Genomic DNA, 21,763 nt, shown 5'->3' with positions numbered 1-21,763 from the left:
AATGTCAGTTTTATTTTTGTCAAAACTTACTGGTTTTCCTTTAAACATATTTAACAAGGAGGTGTATGTCAGAAGTCACTGTTTGAATCATCTACATGGCTCTAAATTTTAGCCAGTCTAAGCTATCAAGTGAAAAAAAAAACACCAAAGAAGATACTTCTCACCTTCATAGTTTTCCTCTATATTACCAGTTTGGATTTAAATTAGTTTGTACTTCCTCATAGAACACTGGCTTTCTCTTGAGACAACCTGACACATGAGTTTTTTTTTGTTGTTGACTCCTACTTTCCACTGTAAAAGAACTCATCTGTAACCCAGACCAGTCACAGTGCAATGAAATTTCTCATTCCCAAAGGTAATAATATTCATTTTAATTACCCTTTAATTGTTTATTAAAGAGGAGCTGTTCTGCAGAGATTTTCACTCCAGAGCATAAAACCCTGTTAAGCTTGTTGCATGCAACTCCCTGGAGTGGAATTGGTGGTTTCAACAGGCAGAAGAATGAACAGAACTGCCCAGAACATTATCTCTGAACAAGTCCCAAACTAAAGTGAATTATCCCAAGCAGAACCACAAGTGAACAATTTGTCTGAAGGTTAAGAAGAGATTAGGAGCTTTTGCCTTAAGATGTCAAGAAATGAAGGATGCCACTTGGGTCACTGGGAAGCACCACCTAGTAAATAACAAGACCTTTATTGATTGCTGTAGCTCCAGAAAGGTTGATCTCATTTACTGGCCATCTGCAAATGGAGATGTCTTCCAGAAGCCTGCGCTACATCTTTGTGCTAGTAAGTGCCTAATGACTCATTTTCCTCAGCAGAAGTTTTCATAATCCTGGAATTCGGTGAGGTGTGTCTGGGGAAAGTCTGAGTGAGAAGCCTCTCATGTCAGTTTCCCAGTCTCTGCTGAAGAACTCAGCTGGTACCCAGACCAGTAGGCTAAAAATAAACAGCAAACAATAACATCGACTGGCCAACTTTAACATATCATCCATAGTCTTGGGTTCCTTGTTCTGGAACCACCTATAAGTCCATTTTATTTCAGGAGGAAAAAAATAGGACATTTTTAACATTCATTCCCACTCTGCTCGTAGATATTTGGTAAATTATTTATAATCTTAGTTTTTACAACATATTCATACATATCTAACTCATACTCGATCATATCAGACAATCTTTATTCTTTAATTAAGACATTTGATTTTTAAAGAATATCTGTTTTTGATAAAATTGTCTGTGAAGCTATACAGACAAAGGAATTGGATCGAAAGAAACAGTTATTTCTTTAAGGATTTCTTAAGCTCCCCATAGAGACAGAATAGACAAGGTTAATTTTATTTTTTATACAGTCCTATATATTTTCATTGTCATCTGCTGTTAAAAGTTGGGCAGACAGTACACATTTAGGAAAAAAAAAAACGTTTTTCTTTTAATCCTTCATTTAGTTGCAAATAAAGTTATTTTAAACCCAGTGGTTTTCCAAAGCATACTGAAAGTGATTTCCAGGGGAAAATGAAACATAAAACTGGACATGTATTTAAAAAAAAAAACAACAACACAAAACTATATGTCAACGTAAGCAGATGTTGGTGTACAATTTACAAGGATGGGGGAGCTATAAAGCCTCTCTAGAGCCACCCACAGGTCATTTTAAGGCCAAGAAGGCCCCCAAAATCTGTTTCTAATTTTACAGAAATCCTTTGAAATTTGGCACAGCATTCAAAAGTACGCGGAAAAAAAAAATCTGGTCTTGGGTCTGGCCTCCAACTGCGAAAACAGACTGCTTCTTTTTAACTGCTCTCATAGATCCAGTGACCCACACTCCGAAGAGAGGATTTTCTTCAGAAACATCTGGAAAAATGAAGGTTAGTATATGGAAAATAGATGTCTTTTAAAGAAAAAGCATTGGACCTATTGTTAGGAGATTTTTCTGTTTAGAAGGTGAGATTTTTGTCCATTAGTATTTACTTCCTGGAGGGGGCTGGGGATGGGAAATTGTGCTAAATATACTGTAGAAACATAGTTTCAGAGTTGGATGGGTTCCAGCAATTACAGTCAGATCGGTGGAAGAAGACAATCAAATGCTTTGTAGGGTGGGAGCAGGAGGATTTAGGTGCAAACACATTTTTGCTATTTCAACTTTTGAGCCGACCCCGAGAGTACAACTAACATTTTTTTTTTTGTATATGTGTAGCTCTGGCTCAAAATTGTCCTTGGAGTCGTCACCTGTGTTCTACTTGCCTTGCTTGTGGTCTGTATTGTTTTACGTCCACCAAGAGGTAAGACCTTACCGTGGGTTACCCTGTTCCCCCATAATATCTAGAAACTTGTAACATTGCTACCCATGCTCGCAAATGATTTAAACATCTCCTAAGGTTTTATTTGTCAAAGATAGCATGTTAGTATTCATAAGGCTTTAAAAATCATATAATATAATTAGTATCACAGATTATACATATACTAAACCAATGAGGATATCAATATAGATTCAAGGTGAAATTTTAACACCCAAGACCCACCAAATCTCTTAAGTATCACCCATCCCATATGAGTTTACTTTGTCTGTTTGAAATGACATTAATTTAATGGACTCAAAAGTAATTTCTGTACTTCATCAGCCTTGTTCTCTGGTTTACTTAGAAAAGAAAATCATCTTTGTGGGACTGAAAGTCTCAGAAATATCTGTGTATAGCACAGAGAAAATGAAAGCATTCATTTAAACAGTAGAAGAATTGATTAAGTAGCCCAGTAATAACCAGGTGGCTTTCTCGCTGAAAGACATAAATTTGGGCCCAGATCAGAGAATGAGGAGGCTCTTACATTCAAAGTTGGACTAAAGAATACTAGTTTCTAAAAATGAGTGTGCATTATGGTAACAACCAATCATGGTGGGCAGGCAGAAAAGGAAAGTGTCACCAGATGAATAGCTTAGATTAAAGTTTATTTTAGCTTTTCACTAGAAAGCAAATACTTTCCACTTACCCTGTGGGGTGGTTTCAGTTTTAAATTAAATGTCCAGATAGGGATAACCTATGGATTTGGTGGCAGAGCTTTCTTATGTAAATCTTTTTGTAAAGAAAGCCTTACCTTGTAAACAATAGGAAAAAAAAAACACTAAAACACTCCAGGCTCTGGTGTTTGGGAAATATATGGATAATGCATTGTACTGGCAAAGAGATGCCTCCAGCTGGAAGTAAATTGATAGCAATAGGGACATCAAATGGAAACGGTATGATTCTTCAAGTTAAGAAAACACAGACAGCCTGAATGCTCCATGAGCTTTCAAGGAGGACTACAATGAAAATGGGCCTCAGAAAATACATTCCTTGCAAATATGCAAAAATTCCACAGAATTTTCACAGATTTAGAAAGGGGATAGGATTTAACAGAGGGTGAAAAGCAGTATTCAGAATGTCGTTATTAAAAATAGTTTCTTGTCTTCGATGCTTTTTTGTCACTTCTTGCTGCTATCTGGTACCAAAGGAATGTTCACAGGCTGTTAGGCTGTTGAGGTGTCCCTTTGGCACTGAGTTACACAGGGAAAATAAGAACAGGATTTCACCTGAGGGATTTTGTGGCAATTTACAATTGCAGTGGTCATGTGGTAGTTCAGAAATGATTTTGACCCCTTGGAGTACTAATCCAGTTGAAAACAGCACCTGATTTTTAGTAACTCAAGAGGACATGAAAATGACCACTTTCACTTGTTCTCTCAAAATGAATACTTGGGGACAAAAAGAACATGTTTTGCTCCAGCTCCATCCTAGGTACATATACTCACACTTCGATACCTGCATACCTATTATACTCATACCTATAGAAAAGAATAGACTGTCCTTTGAGTTTGGGAGTTTAGCCACTGATATCTCTCTCTTTTTTTTTTTAACTAAACCTGTGATTTTATTAGTATAGGGAACTCCCAATGAAGAAACTCCTTCTACCAGTGCAGATGGGAACCTACTTTGAAACTTACAGTTTCAGAAAGTTTCCCAGGGCACTGAGAAGTTATGTGAATTGCCTAGGGTCACACAGCCAGCCAGTAGGTCAGAGGCAGGACTTTGTTCCTGGGCTCTGAAGCTGTTTATGTTCCTATGCTATCTGAAATTGTTCTTATCAAGCGCGGTTGGTGACACAGTGGATAGAACACTGGGCCTGTCGATCAGGAAGACCTCAATTCAAATATGTTGTATAACTCAGAGCAAATGATTTAACCTGTTTTCTCAAATGTAAAAAGTGGATAATAATTGCACCTATCTCCCAGGATTGTTGTGAGGATCAAATGAGGTAATATTTGTAAAAGCACTTAACACAGTGCCTGGCACATAGTGAGTGTTATCTTATTCCCTTCCCTGCTATTAAAGAATATAGATATGTGTAATGAGTTTTACTCAAGTCAGTAGGTATGCTGTTCAAGTTTGAGAAAGAGGAGACTCACTCCAAAAGGGAGAAATTTTCCCCAGCTCTGGCTGAGGCAAGGGTTAGGCGATTAATGACAGAATTTCTGAAATTTTAATAATTTCTGAGACTATTGATAGCTCAGAGTGTATTTGAATCCAAAGAGAGACTTAACAAAGAAACAAGTCATTAGCAGTGAAAGATGATAGAGGTTGGTGTGTTTTTTCAGGTAACCACCTAGTTAGTACATTGCATCCAGCTAACCCTGGCATCCTAATACTAAAAAGCACACTCGAGACCAGGTTTTTCACTTTCATCCTGAGAGTTCAGTATTCATGGTCAGTGACAAATTAGAGATCACTACAACTTAAATCATAGGCTAACATGAAATAGGAAAAAATATTTTAATTTTAAAGAGTCCAAAAGTCATATCTGACTACAAAAATCCTTAAAGACCAAAAGATTCAACACCTCTATTCTGCTTCTGGATCGAGGTCCTCAGATGATAATCCGTGGTTTATCCTAATAGCACAGAGGACCATGGATCCAAAACTGAAAGGGATCTCAGTAGCTTTCTAGTCCAATGCCAAATGCTTATTTTAAAGATGAAGAAATTGAGAGCCAAGGAGTTCGTTAAAGTGACTTGGCCAAGATGAGATAAATAGAGTTCTACACACTACACACCTCTTCTTGCCATTACAACACTCTATCTCTCTGACTTTGCATAACTTGTCCACCTTGCCTAAAATGTTCTGCTTAGAAAACAGCCAAGGAGGAGGCTGGAATTTGGTTTAGTTTGTTTGATTGGAGTAGCAGCCCGAAACAGAGGCTCCCAATATCATTAAATTCATGTTTCCCATTATTTCAGGTTGGGTTTGTTTTTTGTTTTGTTTTTTATCCTCATGGGATTGTTTCCACCAAATGACCTCAAGGTTCAAAATATCCCCCCAAAAATAGTCCTAAGAAAAACAGTATTTTTGTATACATACAACGACTTGAAAATAACTGTTTTTTTAACTGACTGTTGTTATTTAATCAAATCATAGGATCATAGATTTAGAGCTAGAAGGAATGATGAAAGAAGCCATGGAATCCAATGCTCTCATTTCATGAGGAAACCTTAGACACAGGGAGATGAATTCACTTGCCCAGAATTACAGAGAACAAGAAACAGAGTGAGGATTTGAACCCGGATCGTCTAGAATCCTAATCCACTGCTCACACCGCAGCCAGCTTCTCAAATTCCAAATCAGTCAAAAGATCTTCACTCATCAGCAAACTGTATTTGAAACAGGTAGTCAAAAGGAGTGTGGTAATAACCTAAGGGAAGACTTTTTGAAGTCTAGGGAAACAGAAACCCAATTCCTTTAAAATTATGAAGTTCAGAAAAATTGAAAGGAATTTTACATAATTGGTTAGTTACTTTTCCAAATTAACTTTCAAGGAAATGGTTGGTTAACTGAATGTAATCCCCCTCCCCAAAAGCCAATTTCATCATTCACATAGAGATAGAGCATTTGTAGAATAGATCAACTCCGGCCCTGGGGTGATTAGTAGAGGACAGTATGTAGGGCAGTGCTTGGGAAAATGTAAATATAGAGCAGTGGAGAGACTGATTAGAAAGGATGGAAGTGTGATGTAAATAGTGAGCCTAGCTGGGTTATTTTTCTTCAACCTGTGCTGCCCTAGGAGATTAATATAAAGAGTGGAATAAATAAGCATTTATTGCCTCTTTTACCATAAACCCAGTGGCTTGGAAATAGGACCCCATCTTAGACAGTGCCGTACAACAGAAAGAGTAAAGAGTTAGAGAACCTAGGTTCAAATCCGCCCTCTGACACTACTACCTGTGTGACCTTGGGCAAATCGTATAAACTCTCTAGGCCTCAGTTCCTGACCTGTAAAGTGAGGAGACTGAACTCGGCCTCCAAGGTCCCTTCTATCTCTGGATCTATAATTCCTTTTTTAGAATCACTGAGGTGCTAGCTCTGTAAATGGCTACACATCAGGGATGGAGTTGATGACTATGCACAAAAAGATGTTTTGTTAGTTTTACAGAGGTAGGAGATATATGCCATCTGTGCCCTACTCTGTTGCTCTGTAAACAAGATAAGGAAATTTCACTTCAGGGCAGTTGTGTGGTCCTCATGTGTAATGAGGGTCAGAGGGACAGGGAGAAGTGGTGTCCCAGGCATTTGGGTACTCGCCTAACTAACCATACTGTACCATATTATTGCTGAATGTAAAAAAAAGGGGGGAAGGCGTCATCAGAGGTACTAACAAAGTCATAGCCTTGTTAAAGATTTTGCCCTCAACCTCTAGGTCTAAAGTAATACAACAATATCAACCAAATTCCAAATAAGTGTGATTATGAAGTTTCAAGAAAGATTTGAAAAGGAAGATGAAAGCATCATTAACTTGTTTGTGAATCATTTTGTGAATTGTAATTTCTTGGATTCATAATTGAAACAATTTTCTGCTTTGCACTCACATAAAAGTCAGAAAATTGCAAATAATTAAAACACAGTTAATTAGTGTTTAAATCGTTTATGAGTAACTATGCAAAAGATGGGCCAACAAATTGAGTATAAGGGCACTGTCAGGAATTAAGTGTTAATCAAGTAAGTGCTGGATATATTTAGAAGAAGGATATGTTTTTAAAATTCATTTCAACTTCTGCTCAACTATTGGAGATCATAAATGATGGCTGCCAAAAGTATGGTTCCAGCATAAGCAAAAGATTACATTTTAATATTGAAATATTAGGAGAGGGAGGTTGAAATTCATTCATATTTATTGCATGCCTCCTATGTGCTTTGATATTATTAATGACTATAAATGAAACACAGGACAGTCCTCACAATACATTCATTTACATTATTATTATTAGGGAGACAGTTCTTATATATGTGAACAATTGGAGAAACAACATCAAATATGGATACTATTAGAGAAAACAATGAATTCAGTTGTTTTCCTTGCTGTGAAATTAAGTCATTTAATTTAACTTAATTTACACTAATACATAATCACTTCCCATAATCCCACACTCCAACCTTTGAGGTATGTAATGGAAGCATCCTGGAATTGAGAGTCAGGAGAGACCTGGGTTTGAATCTTACCTCTGAAATTTATTAGCTATGTGACCATTGCCAAGTCATTTAACCTCTCTCAGCCTTGGTTTCTTTATCTATAAAATGGAGATGTAAATAACACAGTCACACTCGTCCTCTCCAAATCATACCCTGGCCAGAGTTAATTTATTTTTCTCAGACAGTGGCTGCATGTAAAAACTGGTGATGGGGCTTTTGGGGGAGGGGTGAAGAGAGCGAGTTAAATTCATCAACCAAATATTTACTTTAAAATTTAATTTGGAAAAGTTAGCAGCTATCCAATCTCAAAGGATGTTATGAAGAACAAATGAGAATGTATAGTATAAGTGCTTTGCAAATAAGAAAGTGCTAAATAAATGTCAACAATTATTATTACCCAGAGGAATTATACCCAAGGACTGTTGCTATACTAACTAATAATCCCAGAAAGTTGGGGCCTGAAGGAGATAATTAGTCACCATGTTGCATAAGGGACAAGGTTGGCAGGGCTCCAGACTGCCATTCCTGCACCAAACACCTGACAACATTCCACATTCCACAGCATCTGAAAGTATTGATCTAACCAGAATTTCGCCGCTTGTTTTGTAACCTGGTACATACAGCATTAGGTCTTTGAGTCAGACCTTTAAATGAAGGGAAATTACTGCCAGTGCCATCCTAGCACAGGGCATATACACTTGCTACTTCTCCGAAGCCCCTTTGCATTGGGCTGACTTTATTCCATATCATTCTCTTAAAAAGCTCCTTTTCTCTTGCACCAAGCTGAGAAACCTTAGCTTATATTAGGAAAGTCTTGATTTGTATCTAGCTGCTGATATTTCCCGCTGCCCCACTGCTTTTTAAAACTTTTTAAATAGTCTTTCTCCAGTTTCAAATTTTCTCCCTCCCCTACCTGCTGAGAAGGCAAAAACAACCAAATTCATTGCCATGCACAACAAATTTTTGCATTGATTAGCCATATTCAATTAAAAAAAAAGAAAAAGAAAGAACAAGAAAGGAAGAAAGAAATTGGCTTCAATCTGCACTTATCTATCAGTTCTCTATCTGGTGATGGACAGCACATTTCCTCACGAGTCCTTTGGAATTGTGGTGGATCATCATGTTTATCAGAGTTACTATGTTTTTCAAAGTTGACTGTCTTTGCAATTTTACTATTACCATGTAGATTATTCTCTTGGTTCTACTCGCTTTACTTTGCATCAGTTCATATAAGTCTTCCCAGGTTCCCCCCCCAAAACCATCCCCTTCATCATTTCCTACAGTATAATAGTATTCCATCACAATCATACATAACAACTTGTTTAGCCATTCCCCTAATGATGGACATCCCCTCAGTTTCTAATTTTTTGCCACCACAAAAAGAGCTGCTATAACTGTTTTTGTCTGTATTGTTCCTTTTCCTCTTTCTTTGATCTCTTTGGGGTATAGACTTCTGCCACTACCTTCTATCTATACTCAGCTTCCTCAAACCACCTTATGTTCTTGGGAGTGAGAAACACAAACTCTTCCTTCTGTCCTCCATATACCTCCTACTTTGTCCCTAAAAACATAACATGCCCTTTGGTACAGTGGAGAAGGCTCTGGATTTGGATTTAAAGGACTCGGCTTCAAACCCCCTGACACCGATTATTACATGAGAACTTGGGGAACAGGACCTGTCCTAGCAAGTTATTTTTCCTCTCCAGGGACTTAGCTTTCTTACCTATAAAATGAGGGGTTTAAACTAGATGTCTTCTAATCTGTGATTCCATGATCCTAATAATAAGAACTAGTTTCCATGTTATAGAGACTTTTCCAGTCAATCCCACCTTTCTCTACATACTTTAGGGGAACTATAGACTTTCCTTTTTGGACAACTCCTTATTTTTTTTCTCAAATCTTATCCCAGATTCAGCATATTACTTCAATTGGAAGTCAATGAATTTGACTTGGCAAAACACAGGAAAATAGGATTTAAAGCTTGAAAACACCTGGGAAATGATCTAGTCCAAACTCCTCTTTTCACAGCTGGGGAAAATGAGGCCCAGAGAAGTGGGGAATGTTTCCAAGGCCATACAGATAGAAGAAGAGCTGGTATTTTGTCCAGGTCCTCTGCTTCCAAAACCAGTGCTCTTTTCCATCATCTACATCACACTCTCTAGCTGCCATGTTTAAGGGAGCTCCCAGTTTCACTCACCCCAGGCACTGCTTATAGCTCCCTTTGGTTAGCCAGCTTTTCCGCAGCTTAGACGTTTCCTTCTCTTCCTCTGTGTCAAAACCAAAAATTAAAAACTGATTCTGCCACTGCTCATCTTCAGAAGCCACATTTGCTTCACATACTCAGTAGCTTTCTCCATTTTCTCCATCTCCTCTATCCCCTTCAGCAATTCTCCAGACCAATCAATTGGCACCGTGGGGATCTGTGCCTGGCAGGAGCTGAAGTTCTAATTCTTTAAATGATCATTCATACCATAGCCTGTGCATCCAGGGAAATGTGTTGCTACCCTGCCTCGGCCTGGCCTGCAATATACCCTTAAAAAAGATCTGGCTTGTTTTATTCCAGAGCAGTTACTCAAGTGCTTCCTTGGCCATGCATTTTGGTCTCTGTTGTTCATCCTGCTTCTAAGGATGTCCTCCTCAGTATGCTTTCTCTTCTTTGAGACTATGGCCCATCTTCTATTCCTCCCACCAGATTTCCTATTCTAGCTTTCTTGCACCAAAGTCATTGTTGGACTACACTGAATGACATCCTTGGATTTAATTAATGATGGATAGGGTTCCCCCTCCCTGCTTCCTCTTGCTGCATGCCCATAGCTTGCCCTAAGGCCACTTCATTATTGTTCAACCTACACATTTTCAAGCAGGCAGCTAGGTGGTTCAGTGGATAGAGAACTAGGATTCGAGTCAAGACTGAGTTCAAATCCAGCCTCAGATGCTTACTAGCTGTGTGACCCTGGGCAGGTCTTTTAACCTCTGTTTTCCTTAATCCACTAAAGAAGGAAATGGCAAACCACTCCACCATCTTTGCCAAGAAAACCCCATGGACAATGTGGTCCACGGGTTCATGAAGAGTTGGATAGTACTGAATCACGAGTTTTTACAATCCCTGATGATTTAGTCACTCCAGATGTACAATTGGGCGGGGGGGGGAAGGAAAAAAATTCAGCAGGACCTATGAAAAGAACATCAATACCATGTTTAAATCTCCAGCATCAACAAACAAAGGGTTTGGTATCTCAGATCTATTCTCATTTGAGGTAGCCAGGTAGTATAGTGATTGGAGTGCTGGGCTTAGAGTTGGGAAGAATTGAATTTGAATGATGGTACATATTTCTTGGCTATGTAGCCCTAGGCAAGTCACAACCTTTCTGAGTCTCAGTTTCCCCTTTTGTAAAATGAAAGGATTAGACTTGATGGTCCCTGAAATCTCTTCTAACTCTAAATCTATGGTCATTTCTTTCATCTAGTCAGGAGGACAGGAGCATAGCCACCAAATTCTACATCTAAAGACAACAAAAGAAAACAGAGAAAGTACCAAATTCTTCCTTTTTCTGTGAAAATGGCAATATCCTCTGAAGGCAAAAACATACCCCTCATTTGATCTCATAAATCTTTGTTCTTTTCTTATGTAAATTGAATTGTTCCAATTTCTTTTCTATTTATCTGTATAAATGTTTTACTATTCTGACCAGATTTTAAAAGGGGCCATGTCTAATCTGTCTTTCTATCAAATCCAGTGCTTATTAATTTACACTGGATATTTAATAAGTAATTGTTTAATGAAGGAGTCCAGATACTTTTCATAAAAAGATAATAGTTTCAGAACTAGAGAAGACATTTAAGGTCATCTAGTCAATCTCCATTTGTTTTTCTGATAAGGAAACTGAGGCCCAAAGAGGTTAATTTAACTTACCCAAGCCACATAGATAGGAAGGGACAGAGCTAAGATTCAAACTCGGGTCCTCTGACCCAAATCCATCACTCTTAGGATTGCCCCCCACTGCCTATTTCCATCAGCCTTGAGGAAGCATTTATTTGAGCCTAACTTTATAGAGCTATACAAACTGTATATACGAACTGTATATAATTTTACAAAATTAGTCATTAGCCCTGTTCCTGGGAATTAGCCATCTGAGGATCTACACTGACAAATCATCCATTTATAAAACAGCTGAATAAAAGCACTAAATGGAGGCACTAATGAACATTTAGGTAAAGTTACATGAAGTATCAATTAAGAATCAGTGTAGAGAGCAAGGACAAATATGGGAGGAAAAATGGAAGAAAACAAAGCATTTTTCTCCTCAGAATCTTTTATTTACTCTAGACTACACATGTCAAGTTGGTTGTTGATACTATTTCTTTGCCTGCATTAATGCAGAAAAACCTGTCAAGTCCAATAAAAATAGATGCTAATTCAAAGGTGAAAATTTGTGTCAAGGTAAATGTTGGATTAGCAATCAGCCTGTATGGGGCATTACCATAAAGATTTTTATGAAAGTCAATTTTGCTTGGAGGGTGACATTTTAGCAGACTTTTAACCATATAAAGGAGGGAAAGCAGGGTTTTAAATATTTTAAGCATTTTCAGTCCCCCCCCCCACCACGAGAGGAGGGGTGTTTTCTTTTAGCTTCTTATTCTCAGCCTTCCAAAGGTGCTTTGTGCATAATGAGTACTGAATAAATGTTTATTGAACTGATTTAAATTAAATTGAGAAGAATTAAAAATGTGTCACCCAAAAAAAACTGCCACACAAAAAAACAACAATCAGGCAATTCACACGACCTTTGCCAAAGACACAGTGGAAAAAGTCTTGATTCTGCAGTCAAAGGACCTTCCTTCAAATCTTGCCTCTGATTCTTCCTTCCTATGTCACCTCAGATAAGTTGCTTAATTTATCTGGGCTTCAATTTGCTCATCTATAGTTTAAAAAAAAAAAGACCACAGGCCTTCTTTCAGGTCCTTTACAGTTTTAGATCTACGATATTGAAAGAAAAATAGGTAAGTGATGCTTCAAAAGTTCTTCCTTGCTATGGGCTTTAGGATCCTTGTCTTCTTATGAAGAATCCAGTGGTGGTAGGGCCTAAATTCAAACCGCTTTACAGCACTGTTCCTCCTTCTTTTATCCTTCACACGTCCAACGGATAGCAGAGCTGGCAAGCTGAGACAGCTGGGTGGAGCAAGGAGTAGAGGGCTGGCCTTGGAGGCGGGAAAAGCTGAGTTCAAATCCTGTCTCAAACACTGACTAGCTGGGTGATCCCAGTTGAGTCAGTTAACCTTTCGCAGCCTTAGTTTCCTTATCTGTAAAATGTGGATAATAACAGTGCCTACCCTACATATTGCAAAGATCAAATAGGGTAGCATTTATAAAGCATATTGCAAACCTTCTAGCTCTATGTACATTTTAGCCAGTATTAACAAGCTGAAATGTTAAAAAAAAATTGACTTATACTTTCAAGTACAAAATGCTGCCCCGAAATTCTTTCCCTTCAAGGGTGATTGTCTACCCTGTGCACCTCTGGCTCTAAGCTTCCTCCTTCTTCCTGCCTCTGTGAACACTATAAACAGTTGTATACCAACGTGCTATAGAGTGTGGAGAAGGCACTCATCAAGTCACATCATGTCAACAAGCATTTACTGAGCACTTACTATGAGCCAGGCATTATGTTAAGCCCTGAAAATACACATATAAGAAGAAAATAAAATAGTTATTACCCTCAAGGGACTTAAATTCTAGTGGAGGAAGACAAGACGCAAAAGGGAGCTGAGGGGCGTGGGGAAGCTAGAGTAGGAGCATGGTTAGGAAAGTCCTGTGGCGATGAGCCAGGGGTATAACATGGAGAGGAATGAAGGTATGCTAAGCCTGGGCCTCCTTAAATTGGAGGTCCTGGTAAGAACCAATCAATCAGAGGGAGAGGCTGACGGGGCAGAGAGTATTTCCAATGTAATTAATCCAGTAGAAGAACAAGCTTCCAGGATGAAGAGTTTTCTATGGCATGAGAAAGTCCCGTGGAGATGAATTAGCAAGTGCAGCCTGGAGGGGAATGATGACAACCCATCTGTCCTCCTTTCCCTTCTCTCCCACCTCCTAACTCTGGCATGAAAAGTTTGCTGGCTTGTCAGCACATGATTTCTAAGAACCAAGTCTGCCCTTTGAGGATGGAGCGATGGTGCAGACCAAGCTCATTATAGTAAATGGTAGCAGGATTAATAAAGCCCTTTACTAATTGCTTTATGGATATTTTCTGAGTCATAATAGAACATATGCTAAACTCTCCCTGAAGATCAATGGCCCTTACAACGCCCACCCATATGAAAGAAATGACTAGCTGGAAAGGAAGATGAAACATGCCCTCATGCATTATTTTCCTGGCCAAGTAAGAGAAATGAAAGGTTCTAATTTAGGACATTGAAAAAAAATCGCTCCTGAGAGTGAAGTTATACTAGGGACTTTGGGATCCCCAAAAGAACTATGTATTTATTATTAATAAGATGAGAGGGAAAATAGTCAGTTAGCTACAAAGATAAGTTAAAACACACTTTGCTAAAATAGATGTTAACAATGGGTGCTATTTAGTATTAATAGTAATTATGATTATGCTAATATTTTTAATGTCTCAGTTATAAAGATTGGTTGATAACCTATATTCTAAAAACAAACAATACTTTCTACTGCAGCAGAATCCTAATATTTCAATGATTTATGGCTTCATCTATATAGGTTCCCCTTCCATGTGCAGATTGTAACCATTTTGCAGCTTAATAAGTAGAAATTTTATTGCCTGATGGCCAACTTACTGATGATGAAGCTCTGCAAACTTAGACAGCTAGGTGGCACAGTAGAGAGAGTGTTGCGCTTGGATTCAGGAGAGATCTGAGTTGAAATCTGGCCTCAGATACTTCCTAGCTTTGTGACCCTGGGCAAGTCACTTAACCTCTGTTTGCCTCAATTTCTTCATCTAAAGATGGGCATAAGAATAGCACCTACCTCCAAGAGTTGTTATGAGGATAAAACAAGACAATATTTATAAAGCATTTGCAAATCTTAAAGCTCCATATAAATATTATTATTAAATGTAACTAGGTTGGTCCTCAGATGATGAAAAATCAGCTGTCAAGCTATACCTGAAGCTTCTTTAGCACTGAAAATTTGTTGTATTTTATATGACTGCACATATATAATCTATATCAAATTGCTTACCATCTTAGGGAGGGGGGCAGGGAAAGAAGGAATGGAGAAAATTAAGAACTCAAATTTTTATAACAAATTCTACTTACTATATAATTGGAAAAAATAAAATACTACTTAAAAGGAAAAAAAAGAGAAAATTTGTTGCAATCTGCATTTTACTGATATATATTTGGAGATCCCAGGAACACTACTATGTTTTGATGGGACACTGGGGTAAAATTTTAGTGGACAAAAACAGGATACTTTCTTCAATGACTCAACAGATATGTGATCTAAATGAGGTAGGCATTCCTTCCATTGGAGCACCCACCTACACCTTCTAATCCTGTTAAGATTTTTGACAATTGTCTCCCAAAGTTTCTCTTCAGAGAATGTGTCCAACACATTAGAGGTCCTCCTTATTTATTTGTTTGTTCATTCATTCACTTATCTATCTATTTTTAGATCTGATGGGCATCAGAATGCTGAGGCTATCCATGTGCTCCCTCCCTCTCACTGCATGACCAACACACCACCAATAGTCACATACTTTCTGAGAGGCAGGAGGTCTTAGAGTGTAGTGAGATAGCCTGAAAGTCAAAAGAAGACTGGGCTTCAAGTCCTGCTTGACTAGCTGTGTCACCCTGGGCAAGTCACTTAACCTCTCAATGTCCCAGGCAAATCTCTAAGACTCTAAGTTAGAGATGAATTCCTGAACTGTGCCAGTAGAGGGGTTTCTATACCAGAAGTTACTCACCCTATGAAATCCTAAGTCCTGAACAAAAAATTTAAAGTCTCATATGCCACTTCTTACTCATAGGTTATCATCGGAAGTTTATTATAGCCTACTTGTGCCTCTGCATTGCCCTTTGAGTCACCTGTGACTGATTTTTTTTGAAAGATTCTAAGATTTGCAATCAGACAGCTTTGTTATGAGAATACTTGAGTTAAAAAAAAAGGTTTTATCCTGGGAATCACCTTGCTGTCATTAAAAGCAATAGGTATTTTTTTCACATACAATCATAGACACAATCCATATTGTAATTAAAATATGATCAAAGTAAACCGTACTATTTTATATGTATTATTTATGTACTATAATGTACTAATTTATATGAATTATCTTGATGAACTCTGTAGTATGGCTCAGTAAGGATTAAAATCAATTTTTACAGATTGCTTAAAAAAGCAAGATTACAAGTAAAGAAAATAATTGAAGTACCTTTATGAAGAAATAAATATCATTATATAAGATCGTAGCTATAAACCTAGGAATAGGTTTAGATCTTAAAAAAAGATTAGGTTTAAAAAAGATCTCTAAGACTGTCTTTACATGATGGATGAAAATTCAGAAGAAAAGTGAAAATTTTACTCAATTATTTATACACATGCACACACATACACACATATCCATACTTCCCAACATCAAAATGATTTGACTGAATTTCTCAATTTTCATCCATATGTTTCAGCATTTCAGCATTGGGTAGACATAGCTCAAGTATATTTCAAGTGGAAAATCATTTTGACTGCAAATTGTGTTATGATTTTTTTTCTCCTCATTACATTAGGAGCAGATTGCTATTTGTTTGTAGGATTTCTAAGAAAAATTGGATGAGGCAAATATGGAGCGTTTTTCTAATGCTATTGTTTTTGGTAAAATGGTTTACTGTCAGTTGAATAGGGTTTATAAAACAAATGGTTTGAGTTTCATGTATAACAGTTCAATTAAACAGAGGAGTTTTGCAATATATGATTATGGAATAAATTCAAGTTTAATTAGGATGGAGAGAAAATGTGAGAAAGCAGATTATAGGAAATTTTTTAAAAAGTAAAAATATGGTATTGTTGATGGTCCACTTCTGGTTGAAAAGGAGCTAATAACCCTTATCTCACTATAGCTACTGTTTGACATTACTTTCTTTAGGGAAAAAAATATAGCATTAATAGCTGTGCAGGTTAATGGAACAAAACTACATTAATCTTTGGAGGGGGGAAGGCAAGGCAATTGGGGTAAAGTGACTTGCCCAAGGTCACACAGCTAGTAAGTGTCAAGTGTCTGAGGCCAGATTTGAACTCAGGTCCTCCTCATTCCAGGGCCGATGCTCTACTCACTGTACCACCTAACTGCCCCAAAACTACATTAATCTTAACTGGTTAAATGGCTGTAGTAATAATTGAATGTGTTACTACAGAACCAGTTATTGTGCTCTGATAAAGACACAAGCACTTGCTTATAAAACCAGGAAGTTTGATGCTATGACTGCCAAGGTCTTTTCTAGCTCCAAAGCTATGATTCCATCATCCCACAGGCCTTTTGGTACAAGGGATTCTAACTGAGATGCAGCTCAGGATCATAGAATCATAGCATACCAGAGCTGGAAGGACCTTAGAGATCATTTAATTTAACCAGATCATTTTACAAATGAGGAAACTGAGGACCAGAGAGATTGGTGACTTGCTAACAAAGGTCACTCAACTAATTAGCAACAAGGCCATCCGTAAGCTGTGAAAAAGTATAAAGCTTTCTTTCTTCTATAAAGCTATGTATAAAAGCCATATATATGTATATGTTTATATACACGACTAGAAAAGTCATATGAAGGCTTTTGAATACAATCAAAGTCAGAGGACCTCATATCCCCACTTCCTTCCCCACTTAGATATTTTAGTGCTGTGATTTAGGGTGGGAAGAGAATAAAAATTAAAGGAAAGAGGAAGATAGGGAATAGCTATTTGAGGAACAATAGCTAGTTACACTTCTAGGATGTTGGGGGTTTTTTCCTAGCCTCAAAGAGAGTGGTATGGAATCAGAGGACTTGGGTTCAAATCTTGGCTCTGCCACTTACTATCTGCCTGTCCTTGGAAAAGCTATAAAGTCTTTGTTGCTTCATTTCTTCAATTACAAAAATAATCTGGCTGGATTTCAGGGTTGGGGAACCTGCGGCCTCAAGGCCATACATGGCTCTCTAGGTTCCCAAGTGTGACCTTTTGATTGAATCCAAACTTCATAGAACAAATCCCTTTAATAAAAGGATTCGTTCTGTGAAACTTGGACTCAGTCAAAAGGCCACACCCAAGGACCTAGAAGGCCACATGTGGCCTCAAGGCCTCAGATTCTCTACCCCTGGATTAGATTATTTCTCAGGTCCCTTCCAACTCTAAATGTGCAGACCTATGAACATGTATTATTTCTAGCACTAGTGGTGAAAATTATACCATGGGTGGGGGGGAGGAACGAGGCATTCAGGATTAGGTGACTTGCCCAGGGTCACACAGCAAGTAAATGTCAAGAGTCTGAAGTCAAATTTGAACGCAGGTCCCCCTGACACCAGGGCTGGTGCTCTATTCATTGAGCAGTATTTGTAAAATAAAAATATAGGTTGAGAGAATTTAAGTTCGTAATTAAATATATTCCTGTACTCTGATCAACATAATGAACAACCACAAATTCAAATGAAAGATGATGAAGAAAGTCACCCACCTCCTGGAAGAGAGGTGATGGACACATAGAACACAGTGAGACATATATTTTTGGGAGATGGCCACTATGGGGATTTGCTTTGCTTGACCTTGTATATTTGTTATAAGATTTTGTTTTTCTTTTATTTATTTCAGTGGAGAAAAGGGAGGTAGGAGACAGATAAAATCATTTTTTGTTTATTGAAAAAATTTAATTTAAAACATATATATTCTTACATGGTTATAGCTTAACCTTGAACTGGCATGTGAGTTTCTTAGAGTAAAAATCTTCCCTATTTAGAGAAAAATGGGTAATCCAGACAATTTAAAAAGGCAAAATGCTGTTCTTTTGTGGTTCTTGCTCTCTCTTTTTTTTAATATATGTATGTATGCATATAATATACACATATGTAAACTCATATACATATGCTCACTTGCACATATATACACAGACATACACAAATATGCATATACATATTTACTTATTAATCTAGGCATTAAACATTCCTTTGAGGAGTTTAACTGCTTTGACTAGTTGGTATATTACAAGTACATCTTATTTCTTTAAACCTAAGGAAGGAGACAGAAAGTGTTGGAGAAAAAACAAGGCAGATAGAGCTTGCAATTGTTTCCTTTATTGGTGTTCATTGATTTGGTCATTAACACTATCTTCATTTTGATGTTTTCTTTCAAAAGTCCACCACTCAGAAGAAAGCACAAGAGCCCTCACATTAAAAGATGTTTTGAATGGAACTTTTCATTACAAAACATTTTTTCCAAATTGGATTTCAGGCAAGTTGATTGTCTTGTTTGTGTTTTTGTCTTTCAGTTCTTAATGGGTGCTCCATTCCTGTGTGAATTCTCCAGGTGCTAGAACAGCTTTAGAATGCCCAAAACCATATCGGTTGAAGTGAAAACAAAGGCAATTTGTCTTTTATCCCTTAGACCTCATATTAGACTTTGTTTGACCCCTTTCTAATGAACTTTTTCAATTAATATTTATTAAGTACTTACTCTGTGTAGATGCTGGGAACAAGAAATTTAAAGTTGGAAAAGGCCTTAGAAGTCATATTATTTTGCATTATAGCTATCTTTGTATGATTTGTCTCCCTCTAAGATTCACTATTAGCTCCATGAGGGCAGACAGTGCTTTTAGAGAGCTTTGCATACGGTATGTTCTTAATAATGCTTATTGCATTAAGTTGAATTAAATTGGAAAATCTAAATTAAAATAAAAGCTGAAAACCTCTCTATTAACACAAAAATTTAGGATACACCTAAGTATAGATGTGGACTTGGTTGTCTACTAACAATGAAATCAAACTTCCATAAAGATGTTTAGAATTTGGCCACATATGACATAGTAATTACAACATATAATGAGAACTGCTTTTGAGAATGGCTGATATGGACATACTCTTCAGGTATGGAATTATGGTAATGAGTTTTTGGATAGGGTCATGGGAGGGATATGAGCAAGGGAACAGAATGCCACTAGATAATTTTGATTATTGAAGGGATAAGCAGTTGTGCATATGCATGAGTGAGTGTGTGTGTGTGTGTGTGTGTGTGTGTGTGTGTGTCTGTGTGTGTCTGTGTGTTGAGGAGGGTTGGTGGGGAGAACCTAACCCAACCAACAATGAGCTAAATGCTCATAATGTCAGACTTTTTCAATATGTTGGTTAGTTTTGCTAAACTAGTTTAACAAACTTTTAAAAGGTCATAAAATCAATGGCATTTTGATGATTTTCATACAATACTGGCTTGTTTTCTCATATAAGTGCCTCAAAGATTTATAATTGATATAGTCAAAGCAGTAACTAATATTCACCAAAGGTATTTATTTTGTGTTGTGCTTAGTACATCTGTGGAAATATAATAATGAAAATTAATATAGATATACTTTAATTAATGGAGGGGTGTGTGGAGTGTTCAGGGAGGACTAGCACCTCTGGAGTAAGGGCTTGCCAAGCCCTTTAACAGGGCTGCTCATCCACCTTTGGTGTCCATCTGTCACCCAACCCTCACCTGTGGCTCCAAGAAGCTATAGCATGCACAGAAGCCACATCCCGGTAAAAGCATCTTGACAGATGGGCTAAACCAGGTTGAGGGTAACTGACAGGCATCAATCTGAGTTAGGGGGTTCATGGATATCAAATCCAGCATGCAAAGACTTCTTTAGTGGAATGGCAGATGAGAACAATTTGTTCCAATGGACATGAAGGCAGAGGAAGCAGGCACTGTGGAGGGCTTTGAGTATGGTCAGACATGGAAAAAGCCACGGTCATCCGCCACATCCTGGGCTGTCACCAATCATCTTGACTTTTGTCTTGCCACTGGACTTCAATGACTTTGGAAGAAAGAGTGGGACTGAGGACCTTGTGCAACTCTGCCTCACTTCAATCCACTTCACACACAAGTCAAGACATTACCTAGTGAGGCCACTGGTCACTTTTGAAACAAAGGACAAACAACAATTAATAATGGAAATGAAGTAAATGGATAAAAACAGTATTCCAGTCACTGAACAGCGTTGGAATGAGTAATATAACTTGAGTTTAAAGTTTAAAGATTGTCATTGCATTTGTTTTTTAGATATCTAGGGTCACCCTTAAAGATGAATTTAAACGCACACACACACACACACACACACACACACACACACACTGATATCCTTTGTTTTATAACACCTAGATTTCCTAATGTATCCTATCCCCTCTCCCTCCAAGAGAGCCATCCATTACAGCAAAGACTTAAAAAGGGAAAAAACAGTTTAATAAAACCTACCAACATATTGAAAAAGTCTGACATATATGGCATTCCTTACCCACCTCTGCAAAGATGACCCTGTCATAGCTCTGCTTTGGGACCAGGCTTGGTCATTGTACTTTCAAAACATTCATTTTTGATTGTTTTGTTTCAGTACCTAAAAGGGAAATTTTTAAAATGTTAAGTTTCATAAAGAAGTGTACCTATGTATGTAGTGCAGTTTAGATTTCCTATCTCAATTGTAGAAGGATATCTTGTTAACATAGTGATATTTCAATAGTAACTATAATTAGGGAGGTTTGGTATTAATCAAAATGTGCATACTTGTGCCCTAAGAAACAGAGCTAGAAGGATCTTACTATTCCCAACTATTTCATTTTACAGATGAAGAAACTGAGGGTCAAGCACTTGTCTAAGGTCCTATCACAAGTTAGTGCTGGAACCTAAGTGTCCTCATTCCCAGTGAAGTACTCATTTTCCTTTAAATAAGATCACTGTCGAGTTACATTCTTCTTCTCCCTTCCTGTTTAAAGGACATGAATACCTCCGAAAATCTGCAGATGATAACATTCTATTGTATAATATTGAAACGGGAGAAACATCTATCCTCTTGAGCAATAGCACCATGGTAAAGTATTGTATACATCTATACTTTCCAATAATATTATTTAAAGGTGTTCAACTTATTCAAATGCAAGGTAACCAATCTTCGTTAAATTTTTTTGTTCTCTAATCAATTTCTTTATAATTTCAGAAGAGTGTGAATGCTTCAAATTATGGATTATCATCTGATCGGCACTTTGCTTATCTAGAAAGTGATTATTCAAAGGTATTCTCTTATGTTAGCTGCGTAATTTGCCTGCCTGTATGTGTTT

At 37.5% G+C, this 21,763-nt stretch overlaps 1 protein-coding gene across 1 annotated transcript in view; it reads left to right on the top strand.

Annotated features, from left to right (window-relative positions):
* The first annotated feature begins 637 nt into the window (after positions 1-637).
* The window catches only part of LOC118836906 (fibroblast activation protein alpha), a 91,281-nt gene continuing 70,155 nt past the window's right edge, over positions 638-21,763 (top strand). Inside the window, exons 1-6 of the mRNA XM_036744013.1 lie at positions 638-788; positions 1,806-1,864; positions 2,194-2,278; positions 18,816-18,911; positions 21,422-21,516; positions 21,643-21,717. Of these exons, the coding sequence (XP_036599908.1) occupies positions 638-788; positions 1,806-1,864; positions 2,194-2,278; positions 18,816-18,911; positions 21,422-21,516; positions 21,643-21,717 (561 nt within the window). The remainder of the gene's footprint in view (positions 789-1,805; positions 1,865-2,193; positions 2,279-18,815; positions 18,912-21,421; positions 21,517-21,642; positions 21,718-21,763) is intronic.

This window comes from Trichosurus vulpecula, chromosome 2, assembly GCF_011100635.1.
Source record: "Trichosurus vulpecula isolate mTriVul1 chromosome 2, mTriVul1.pri, whole genome shotgun sequence".
Taxonomy (NCBI): domain Eukaryota; kingdom Metazoa; phylum Chordata; class Mammalia; order Diprotodontia; family Phalangeridae; genus Trichosurus; species Trichosurus vulpecula.
This window is presented reverse-complemented; position numbering and strand designations above follow the sequence as displayed.